The sequence below is a fragment of the Triticum dicoccoides genome, chromosome 4A, assembly GCF_002162155.2.
Source record: "Triticum dicoccoides isolate Atlit2015 ecotype Zavitan chromosome 4A, WEW_v2.0, whole genome shotgun sequence".
Lineage (NCBI taxonomy): Eukaryota > Viridiplantae > Streptophyta > Magnoliopsida > Poales > Poaceae > Triticum > Triticum dicoccoides.
This window is the reverse complement of record NC_041386.1, coordinates 659,729,651-659,742,572: the sequence shown is the minus strand read 5'-3', so window position 1 is coordinate 659,742,572 and position 12,922 is coordinate 659,729,651. Positions and strand designations below refer to the sequence as shown.

Genomic DNA, 12,922 nt, shown 5'->3' with positions numbered 1-12,922 from the left:
ATTTGAACTAGTCGAATTAATATAACTAGTTTATTTTTAGTAAGAAAATTTAGGTATATGAGATTATTTGAACTAGTTCAATTAATATAACTATTTTATTTCTAGTAAGAAAATTTAGCTATATGAGATTATTTGAACTACTTGAATTAATAGAACTAGTTTACTTTTAGTAAGAAAATTTAGGTATATGAGATTATTTGAACTAGTTGAATTAATAAAACTAGTTTGTTTTTAGTAAGAAAATTTAGGTATATGAGATTATTTGAACTAGTTGAATTAATAGAACTAGTTTATTTTTAGTAAATGCTTAGTTGAATTAGTTGAATTAATTGAATTAGTAAGTGTTTCATGTTTCGCCTATATGAACATATATAGGAAATGTCGTCTGACGACGGAAAAAATTTCAGTATGTGCGAATACTGTGAAGACCAGTGCGGCCTGTGCGACAGAAATTTCCTTGTTGATGATAGACGATTTAGCATCAAGCTGGATGAGACCTTCGAATTCGATATAGTAAGTCACAACGACAAGTCTGTTTTCGTAATTAAGCATGACTTATATATGCTTCATTTGCCTGACTTATAATTTTTAATTTTCACTATTCTACTAGCGCATCCCCTGCCATGCAAGAATTTTTGTCTTGGATAAGATAGGTTTCAATGATATGGAAACTATGGAGATAAAGAGCGTTTACCTGAAAACTGAGCATGGTTACACTTTCAACGTCAAAGTATACAATGCAAAGATGTACACCTATTTTGAATGCAAAACTTGGCAAGCACTATGCAAGGCTTATGCATTTGAGCCTGATATGGTTATCACCTTTGATATTCGTCCAGAAGATGATATTGAAGGTAATAGAGACATATGGGTCGATGTGCAGACGCCTCCAGTTCTACCATTATGTGAGTTCTTCTCAACTATATTTTTGTCTTTGATATTGCTTATTCAAAAATAATTGACAACTAATTTCTATTGACAGCTTATTTCCATTCAAGCAAACATGTCCGACGCTTGGTAGACAGGACCTACTACTGTCCCGGAGCTGAAATAAACTGCGAGGAGATAAGTCATTATGTTTCATGGCTTGAGGATCTTCATACTGTCAAGACAAATTTTCTTCCTGGACTTAGAAATGTTAGTACTCAAAACGTGCGACCAATAGTGATCGTATTGAACTACGGTCACATCTATTTAGGAATGATGGTAAGATTTTTACTATTTTTCCTCAGTGCATCTTTTGCATACATAATTTTTTTGCTAAACTTTCATTGCTAAGTATATTAATTAATTAAGTACTATACAATGTTCTTCAGCAGGGACTCCCGATGACAGTTGTGCCTCAGGGGATCGAGACTAAAGGTCGCATGCCAATTGTTAGCTTACGGCCAAGATATCCTGCATTGCACATGAGTGCATTTAGGATTTCTAGAAGCGATGAATGCTTAATAGTGAAATATTGGAGGAAAATTGTTAACGATCGCAGAGAAGTACTAGGGGGCAGCAATGAGAAGTGCAGCCCACGATTAGGAGACAGGTTCATCTGCATGCTCCAGTATGATGAATCAGGAGAGCTATACATGTTCTATGCTATTTTACCTGAGAGAGAGCACCATGAGTGATTTAGCTAGTTCATGCTCTTAGTACTTGTCCTTTCATGTCTGTGTTCTTCGTACTGAACTTAATCTCAAAGAGTGATTTGCTTTTGTGGTATTATATATGAACGTTTATAATATCATGACAATCATGTTGAACTCGATGATATTTTTGCTTCTGGTACAAGTGAATGTTTCTTCTTTAAGCTAGTGTTGGTGGTGATTAGATAGCGGTAATGACTATGATGATTAAATAGTGATAATGACGACTACGATGATTTTTAGCTGCTAGGTAGAGTATATATATACTCATGTTGATGATATGATGCAAGAGTTTTTATATTAATATGATGATATGATGATGAGTTATTATATCATTTAATGAAAGAAACCGCAGATTAGTTTCAGCTGGATGGATCCTACCTAAGTGATCAAGTATATATGCCATATCCATATATATATTATACTTGATCACCTAATTAGGTGATCAAGTATAATATGGATATGGATTTAACAACTCGTTATAATGTAAAACAATCACTAAATTAAAATTGAAAACACAAATTTAAAGGAAAAATTAAAAAAACATTTAGTACCGGTTGGAGTTACCAACCGGTACTAAAGCCCTACGTGCACCCAGGCCTGGCTCGTGCCACATGTTTGCACTTTAGCGCCGGTTCGTGACGAATCGGTACTAAAGGGGGGGCCTTTAGTCCCCACTCTTTAGTGCCGGTTGGCGAACCGGCACTAAAGGCCCTCACAAACCGGCACTAAAGGCCGGTTCTGCACTAGTGACCATATAACTTAAAATACTCTTGGAACAGATTTGTAAGAGTTGTATTCATTTTTGTCCACACTTCCTCTCCATTGATCTGCCCAAACATTTCAAAAGTTGCAATCTTGATGTAATTTGACAACTTGTATCTTGGATCAAGAGCAATAGCCACAAAGATCAAGATGTTGAAGCTCTTTATGTAGCTTACCGCTCTATCATTTGGTGAGGCATTTGTCAACTATTACTGAAAACACCTTATCTATGCCCCACTCAACCAAACACTTCTCCAGGTCCTTCCTAATGTCTTCCCCCTTATGACCCCTCAATGACCCCTTATGACCCCTCACCAAGAAAAACCCAATGATCCACTTATGCAGAACCCAATCATTGTCAATAAAATGGGCTGTCACACACATAAAATTCTGCTTTTGGGAAGATGTCCATGTGTTGGTAGTTACACAAACTCTTTCACAAGATTCTTTGAAGAATTTCTTTAGCTTGACTTTCTCCCTATAATGAATGCGGACACAATCTCTAGTAACCGTCCTCCTGGATGAGACATTGAAACGAGGACAAGCCTTTGCCACAAACCTTCTAAATCATGGCTTCTCAACAAATGCAAACGGAAGCTCATCCACAATTACCATTTCAGCCAAAGCATCTCTAAGCGTATCCTGATCAAATCTCCAGGTAGTGAGTGAACACTTACTAGCATCCCCGTGATTCGGAGTAGCTTGTAGAGTTGGCTGCTTGTCATCCTTGACGCTATGTGGATTTCTCTTGCAGGTCGTCAAATGCTTCAACAAGGATGATGTACCATTCATTTTAGAACCACAAGCAAGCTCACTTTTGCAATAGTTGCATGTTGCTGTCGTGGCATTTACTTCCTTGCTAAAATGATTCCAAACTTCCGACCGTGGAGCCATTTCCTTCCTTTCCTTGGCATTTGTTGTATTCTTCTCAGCCTCGGTCGTCTCCTTCTACTGCTGGTTGGGGAGCTGTTGCCCATCATGACTGTCCTTCTCCGAGTTCAAAGCATTGTAAGGGAAGGTGCCTGACAGCGAAATACGAGAACTTTGTTCTGCCATCTACAAACAACAAATGACACAACTAGTTAGCCCAACATATCACCAATGAGAAGTGACAATTTGTTACAGAAAATATAACAGTATAAGTAAGATGAAATAAATAGTACAATATATAACATCACTCATAGTTACAGGAAATAGTACATTTAACAGTATAATTTAGTCTAATAGTACACTTTATCTACAACTAGTGAACTAACAAGTCTGTTGTCTGCAACTCTGCATACACTCATACACATACATCAATTTTGTTGTCTGCATAAGGTGTCAAAACAATCTGCTATCTACATACACATACTAGTAATTATAGTACTTGAGCATCTGAATCGGGACTCAAACTCACTATCTATATAAATTTTAGCTACATGCCTACAGCCGATACACCAACAAGTCAACGAACACTTGACTACTTGAGCAGTTGAGCATATGAATCGGGACAAAGTGAAACTTGGGGAGTGGCAAAGTCAAGGGACTGACCACTCACGTTGATCACTTGTTGTTGCTGCCGTCGACCGTGCTCAGTGCGTTGACTCCGGCCGGTGGCTCGCGCATCTCCGTCTCCACTGGATCCAGCAATTGCGGCTCCTTCGGTGCATCGCTACAGCATCATGACCTGCCCGCGTGGCTCACGCCATCACGCACCGATGCGCCGTCCTGCCTCCCACGTCACTGCCACCGCCACCGCCGCCGCCGCTAGGTACTAGGGTGAGTACGAGAGGGAGGAGGGGTCGAGGGTTTGGTAGTCTGTGTTTCGTGTGACTGTGAGGGTGGGAGGCTTTATACGAGCGGTGGGTAGAGGTGAGTTGGGCCTGGGCCGCGCAGCCGCATGTGTGACCTAGTGACCGTGTGAGACGTTGGTTATATAAACTTCGGTTAATATGATTTTTCTGGGTTTTCGAGACTGGTAACCGAACCCTTACCCAAAGACCGAAAAGTCTGAAAAAAAGAACCGTACCGAAGATCGATACCGAATTAACCGACAATTCGGGTATTACGGTTCGGTTCGGGTTCGGGTAACGAGTTCGGGTACCCGAACGCCCAGGCTGATGCAAGCTCATGTGTGTGCTCTTTTTGGTATCAAAATGTCGAATATATGTTTGTGCAAGCTCATGTGTGTGTGCTGTTTTTGCTATCCAAAAGTCAAATATATGTTTATGCAAGCTCATGTGTGTGCTATTTTTGCTATACAGAAGTCAAATATATGTTTGTGCAAGCTCATGTGTGTGCTGTTTTTACTATCCAAAAGTCAGATATATGTTTGTGCAAGCTCATCGGTGTGCTGTTTTTTCTATACAAAAGTCAAATATATGTGTGTCCAAGATCATTTGTGTGTTGTTTTTGTGTGCTAGGCAATGGAGCATGATAAGCAAGCGGAGGAGGATCATGAAGAGGTCGAAGAGGATGAGGAGGAGGATGAGGAAGAGCAAAATACCTTGTTTGAGGTGCCGCCCAGGGCTAGTGACAAATCAGATTTAGATGGGTTTGTGGATAGTGAAGAAGAAGCCTTCGAAGGTGATGACATGTCCGAGGATGGTCTAGGCCTTGGTCCTACGCCTCAAGAGCAAGAACCGTACTTCTTAGTTCGAGTGAGGATGAAGCAAGAAAAGTGCAACGAAAGAGTGCCAAGAAGCGAAAAGGTCAAGCTCCTTCGATCGAGGTTGAGGTCAGCGGTTTGGACCTTCTTTCATAAGGTAAAGGTGCCATCGAATGAAGGTTTGATGGAGTTGAAGGCACAATGTAATTATTGTGATAATCAATTTGCATATGTCCAAGGTGGAAGCACCTCATCCATGGGAAGACATGTGGACACATCTAAGTATTACAAGGACAAGGTTAATAGGGATCTCATCCAAGCTACTCTGTTTTTTTAGAAAAACCAATGCAACAACAAGTGGTCCAGATGTCCAATGCATTGAGTATGATAAGGAACTCATCAAGGAGGTCATGGCAAAGATGATTTGCGTCCATGAGTACTCATTTAGAATGGTTGAACATAAATGGTTCAGCATTCTCATGAAGTGCTTGAATCCAAACTATCAACCCATTAGAAGGAAGGCAATAAGAGTTGGATGCATGAGGGTTTTCAAGAAAGAAAGGGAGTTGCTTCAAGTTTCCCTAAAGGATGTGGACTTCATTAGTCTGACAACCGATTTGTGGACTAGCAACCAGACCATGTAATATATGTGTGTGGTTGCACACTTTATAGATAAGGACTGGAAGATGCAAACACGTGTTATTTGTTTCATAGATTTGGATCCTCCTCACTCCGGGCATGTGATTTCAGATGCTATCTATGAGTGTGTGACTGAATGGAAGATAGAGAATAAAATTATATCCATCACACTAGACAATGCTTCAAACAATGATGTTGTGGTCAGCGGTTTGAAGGCAAAGTTTGCTGTTTGGAGAGGTATATACTTGCTGTTTTTGTAGTACACATGCTTTGTTTAAGGCAAATTATATATATCCATCACACTAGACAATGCTTCAAACATATGGTTATATGTTTGATGTTTTTGTTGTACATATATTCATATACTTGTTGTTTTGGTTGAATATATGGTCATATTCTTGCTGTTTTTGTAGTACATATGCTTTGTTTGTCCAAATAATGATATTTTGGTTGAACACCTGCTCATATGTGTGCTGTTTTGGTTGAATATATTGTCATATGCTTGTTGTTTTTCTAGTATATATGCTTTGTTTTTCCAAATAATGATATTTTGGTTGAACACATGCTCATATGTGTGCTGTTTTGGTTGAATATATTGTCATATGCTTGCTGTTTTTTTGTAGGTACGGACTTTGAAGCCCAATATTTCCATGTCCGTTGTTGTGAACACATTGTCAACTTGGTGGTGCAAGATGGGACAACCATCATGGCCCCTTTGATAGAGAATTTGAGAGAGACGGTTATGTATTTCAAGAAGTCACCGAGTAGCCTCCACAAGTTTGTTGAGACTTGCAAAATATTGGGTGTTGAGGTTGGCGACCATTTGCATCTTGATTTTGTCACACGGTGGAGTTCAACATACAAGATGCTTGATACAGCCTGCTCATATAGGGAAGCCTTGTCCTCTTATGCAGCTTCAAATGCCAACTATCAATGGGAGCTGGAAAAGGAAGAATGGGACAAGTTTAAAGTTATTAAGCCATTGCTCCTCTCTTTATCTCATGTGACAACTGCATTTTTTGGGCAATTATATCCCACCTCCAACATATTCTACCCTCACATTGTCAGCATCAAGATTGCTTTGAGAAAATCCATGGCTCATAATGATGAATGCTACAAGAAAATGGGTGATGCAATGATGTATAAATTTGACAAGTATTGGGATGAGCCGAACAATGTCATGCTGCTTGCTACCATCTTGGACCCAAGGTACAAGATGAGGTATGTTGAGTGGTGCTATCACCAAATCTATGCTGTGGGGAAAGCAAATACTGAGAAGAATATTGTGCGCGGAGAGTTGGACACATTGTATGAGAAGTTTGTTGCGAAAAATAAGCAAGCTGAAGAAAGAGCTAGTGAATCATCAGCCGAGAACAATTGCAACACAAGTACCTCGATGCCACTTATGGATTGTGATTTTCAATCCTTCTTATCAGCCACTTCATCAACACCATCAAAAAGTGAGCTTAGAAACTATCTAGATGACTTGAATGAGGCAATGGATCCTATGTTCAATCTTCTTGATTGGTGGAGGGTGAATGCACCTAGATACCCCGTATTAGCAATGATGGCAAAGAGGTTCTTGACTGTCCCGGCTACCTCCGTGTCTTCGGAATTAACTTTTAGCACGGGTGGAAGAGTTTTATGTATGTCTACTTGTTACATTAGATATTAACTTGTCAACTTGTCATCCTATCCTTGAACATAGATATGTCTACTTGTGTGGTTTTAGATGACTACAGGAGTTCTTTGAAACCAGAAATGGTGGAAGCCTTGGTGTGCGGTGCTAGTTATATCAAAGGTTCTCACAAGGACTTCAATGTGGTGGTATGACTCCTATCTTTTCTTCTATGGTTTATGTCTATTTCTTGTATGTGGCTAAGTTCCAAATAATTAGGAGAGAGATGAAGATGAGGAGGACGATGTTGAGAATATCAAGTTGTCCAAGATTGTTGATGTGGGGGATAACAACAATTGGTAACTATTCTTTTGACATGTTTCAGTTTTCATATCTTTACATGATCCCAATATGTTTCCAAATCTGTGTTACATGTAGATAATCGTCATGTTGGTGTTGCTCTTGCTACTTTGAAGATGGATATTGACATGATCTTGTCATGTGGATTGTTGAGGTCAACGTGATCATCTTGAGCCATTTCTTTTGTTGTCATGAACTTCGAATTATGTGTTTGTTGTGATGAACTATGGTCCTTGAATGATGTTGTGATGAACCATGCACTTTCAACGATGTTGTTGTGAACTTGTGATGAACTATGCACTTGGTATTATGTAGTTTTCACTAGTCATTGTTTGGCTGTCAACATTTTCTAAGTTTTTATGTCAAAGTGGTAAGCTTTGTGCTATGCAAAATTTCTTCTTATATCTTATATCTCCTTTTGTGGCTCTAATATCAAAGAAGAGCGGCCACTACTAGTGAAATACTAGTGAGGGCCCAATATACACGCCCATCACTAGTGCTATAGTTGTTACTACAGGCCTAATATAGACTAGGTTGTGTTTGATAGTGAAATACTAAAAAAATCAAAGTATTAAGAAACTACAGTATTTTAGCATGAAGATATAAGATACCACAGCTTTCAGATATCACGGTATTTTAGAGTATTGAAAATATTGAGCTTTTTGGCTAATGTTGTATATCAATGTAAATTGCTAGCTAGCCGTTTGTTCTTAGCTACCCAGCTTACAAAAGATGAGGAGGAGATCGAACTGCCTGCATAGCGCTACTTATGCTGATGCTCAGGTGACTCGATGTGCCGTCGGCTGGCCGGCACCGCCGCACTCGCACAGAGAAAAGTAGGAGTGAAGGTGGCTGGAATTTTCATTAGGCTGCAGAAGGCATATTATTACGGCCGGTATTCTTGAGCAAGGTCTGCCTAGCATACTCACCATTTATGATCTCTAGCAATGAGAGAGCAGCAGCTGCAGCTTGGGAGAGAACAAGAAAGAAAGATAGCGAGCGGCTCATTTTTCTCGCATGCTTAGTTTGGCATCACTGTCTTTTTTAAAATTATGGTAATCGAAAACGTCAGTTTTTCAACGCGAGGGAAATGAATACCTCGGTTTGTCTAAACCATGGTTTATCTCTGTTTTGCCGAAACCACCTATTCATTTGGCAATATTGTTTTCTCGTAATTTTTGGCTGACTGCAACTAACTCAGCTACACTTAAGGAGCTGATCAGCATGTAAAACAGCCGTCCAATGCATGCAGTCATGCCATGCAAGCCAAGTCCTCTCGGCCTACACTAGTAGAAAACATGGCATTTGTCCCGGTTCGTAAGGGCCTTTAGTCCCGGTTCTTGAACCGGGACTAAAGGGTCGTTACTAATGCCTCCCCCCTTTAGTCTCGGTTCTAACACGAACCGGGACAGATGGTCCTCCACGTGGCCGGTGCACCGAGCCCAGGCAGGGGGGCCTTTGGTCCCGGTTGGTGGCACCAACCGGGACCAAAAGGCGATGTTTTTCTTTTTTTTAAGAAAAAGTGGCTGCTTTAGGGGTTTTGGGGGTTATTTTTAGGTTGTTATTAGCTAGCTAATAGAGAGAAGTGTCCTCTCTTATATCTTCGTCCTTGGTTTATCAACGCTGCTGCTATGTTCATTTCACCCGCTTATAAAATAACTCATGCATGCTCGCATCATACATCATCATATATAATAACAAGTCCTACTAATCATGCATCATCATACAACTTCTACTTGTTATTAATAATAAGTCATACGATCATCATCCTCATAGTCATCGAACCCAACCCTACATAATTTAGCACATGATCATCAGTATCAGGTAGGACCTAAACACCCTTAAGGTAATAGCATAAAATAATATAGACCCTAACTCTCCATTATGAATAATGGAGATCATCCTGTCTCCAATTCTTGCGCTTCGCTGCCTTTTGCTTCCAAGAAGCTCCTTACGACTGTCCATACATTTTTTTCCATTCTTTGATTGTCATGTCTCCGCTTCTTTCAGAAACCCGGTATGGACAGTTCAGATTCGTAGGAAGACCTGGTTGTATGTTCAAAACATGAAGGCTACCATGCGTATAGATCAGATGAGGCACACAATCATTCGGGATTATCTGTTGAAAAACATAGTAATAACTTCGTAGTTAGCAATGATGTACTAGTTTTAGAAGTGTGCAAAAAGATGCATGGATGTCGTAATAGTAAAAAATCTTACGAGGGTATCTCCATGGTAGTTACCGTAGTTCAACACGTGATCTAGTGGCACGTATTGACCATAATGTTGAGGAGTTCGATTATAGACATTGTAATTCTCAAGATCAGTACAAAATGCGATCAGATGATTTTTCTCCCTATAAGTTAATTCGGAGCCATCGGTGTAGTGGGTTTTGTCTACCATCTTCCGCACATTCTTGGAAGAATGAAAATAAGCTGTCAATGGAAATAAGATGTCAACTATTTTGAAATAAACAATATAAATTACTTAATAACTATGTTAAGCTCACATGGGGGAAGATTTGGAGGTGTATCCACAAGGACCCAAATCGAAGGTCTGTCTTGCTCGATTGTAGGATCACCAAGATCCATGGTGATAAGCATACCCTCATCAAAACCATACATCTTGCAAAGTGCTTCCCAATTTTTGCAACCAAAATGGGTTACACTCTCAGCATTGTACAACTTTACTTGAAAATCCACACCATGATGGGTCCTTAGGAGAATTGTTTTGGTTTCCATACTTTCATGGTCTTCAAAACCCATCCTCTCCAAGACATAGTGTCTTGCATAGCATGGGATAAGCTAGTCGAATTGGAAAGGATGAAAAATACACGTTAAAATAGTTGAAGTCATGCTTAATTACGAAAAAACTATTGTCGTCGTTGCGTACCATATGAACATCGAAGGTCTCTTCGAGCTTAATGCTGAAGCGCCGATCTTCGTCCAGCTCAATGAACCTGTCGCACATACCTCGGTCGTCGTGGCACCAGTCGCACTCCCCCGGGCGGTTTTCGTCGTCCGAGTACGACATTTCCGGCCTATGTTCATAATTCAAATATTAAACTAGATCATTATTACTAATCACTGGTTGATTATCGGTGATGGTATATAGCTCCTCCTTTCATTTCCGAGTGCATTATTACACCAAATTGTCTAGCACACGGGAATGAAGGAGAACTTTTCCAATATGAGCATTCAATAAGCAAAACCAAATCATAAAATAAGCAAAACCAAGTCATAAAATAAAGTAGTATTCAAATTAGCATGCATTCAATTATAAACAAAAGTACATCATCTCTTGGTGTCCATACATCGTCGAATATTATCACTAATATAGCATCACTAATACAACTAGAACCGTAGCGCCCGACGGGTATCGTCGCGGGCGGTGGACACCCAAAGATAAGGAACCATCACATGATCATAGTTCCAGTGAGGTCCCTGAAGAATCTGCCAGGTATTGTCGAACCTGCCCTCCAATGCAACCATGTAGCGACGGACGTGCTCGTCCTCCTCGCTGACACGGTGACATACCACCTCTGCGGTGTCCGGAAGCCTTGGCACCGTCACTGGCCCACGCGACCGCCACCAAACAAGGATCAGGTCAACAACTGGCTGCCTCCTCACGAACCTACGTCCCCCGGAAGGTACCACCTCACAATACCAGCCCGCCGGAGCCCAGTCCCGAACATGGCCCTGATCAAGCAGGCCTCCACCGCCGAGTCGACGACGACGAGGATGCGGGATAGGCATCGCCGACGTCGATGCGGGAACTACTTCTATATATAGTTAAATAAAGTAGTTTTATTAATTAAATCAACTAGTTCAACTACTAAGCACTTACTATAAATAAATAAAGTAGTATTTACTAAAAACAAACTACTTCTATATATAGTTAAATAAAATAGTTTATTAAATCAACTAGCTAGTTCAACTATATATGAAGCACTTACTATAAATAAAATAAAGTAGTACTTACTAAAAATAAACTAGTTTAACTATAGTTCTATTATTTTTCTAACTAATTATATTATACACTTTCTCTTCTTATTTTTTTCATTTTTCCTCTATTCTAAATATGAACATATTCATAAATGACTTATATCATTCACAATTTTCCTATGCATACACAATAAGTTGACAAAGAAAATACTATGAACAAAAAAATCATTAAAATTCTATGAACAAAATTACAACAGAAAAAAATCATAAAAATTCTATGAACAGAAAAAAATCATAAAAATTTGACATATTCGATCTTCGCATATATATGAACATACAAACATGCATATTCAACAATAATATCACCAAAAAAATCTATTAACAGAAAAAAAATCTAACACAATATGAACAAATTAATTACACAATATGGAAAAAATCTAACAGAAAAATCTATGAACTACACATCTAACAAAAAATCTATGAACTACAAAAAAATCTAAAAAAAATCTAACAAAATTAACTACACATCTAAATTAACTAGTACTAACGTCAAATTAAATTAGTTGCTCACGGCGACAGCGACGGCGACGGCGACGGCGACAGCGAGGTGCAGCACGGGGCGGGACGGGGCGGCGCGGGCCGTGGCGGCACAAGACGGCATCGGGGCGGCGCGGGACGGGGCGGCGCGGGGCGAGGGCTGGCTCGGGCAGCCTACCGGCGTCGTGGATGGATTCGCCGCCGTCGGGGGAAAGCAGGAGAAGAGATTGAAGTGCGGATGGGCGGTTCTGAAATTTTCCTAAGTGCTACTTATATAGCAAAGGCATTGGTCCCGGTTCGTGGCACAAACCAGGACTAATGCCCACCTTTAGTCCCGGTTGGGGCTACCAACCAGGACCAAAGGCCTCTTTTCAGCATCCCAAAGGGCGGGCAACAGAGACCTTTGGTCCCGGTTGGAGGCACCAACCGGGACTAAAGGTAGGTCATTGGTCCCGGTTGGTTCCACCAACCGGTACCAATGCACCCATCTAATTACTTATTTATTTTCTTTTATGATAATTCTTTTTGCTATTAAAGTTTTTAACAAAATTCTAATTACTTATTTATTTTCTTTTATGATAGTTCTTTTTGTTTTTAATGTTTTGAACAGAATTCTAATTACTTATTTATTTTCTTTTATGACAATTCTTTTTGCTATTAAAGTTTGTAACAAAATTCTAATTACTTATTTATTTTCTTTTATGATAATTCTTTTTGCTTTTAATGTTTTGAACAGAATTCTAATTACTTATTTATTTTCTTTTATGATAATTCTTTTTGCTATTAAAGTTTGTAACAAAATTCTAATTACTTATTTATTTTCTTTTATGAT

At 39.6% G+C, this 12,922-nt stretch overlaps 1 protein-coding gene across 1 annotated transcript in view; it reads right to left on the bottom strand.

Moving 5' to 3' along the window:
• Positions 1-3,458, bottom strand: part of LOC119283998 (zinc finger BED domain-containing protein RICESLEEPER 2-like) — a 7,776-nt gene extending 4,318 nt beyond the window's left edge. The window contains exons 1-2 of the mRNA XM_037563316.1: positions 3,355-3,458; positions 2,392-2,519 (exon numbers count right to left, since the gene is read on the bottom strand). Of these exons, the coding sequence (XP_037419213.1) occupies positions 2,392-2,519; positions 3,355-3,458 (232 nt within the window). The remainder of the gene's footprint in view (positions 1-2,391; positions 2,520-3,354) is intronic.
• Between the last annotated feature and the right edge of the window lie 9,464 nt (positions 3,459-12,922).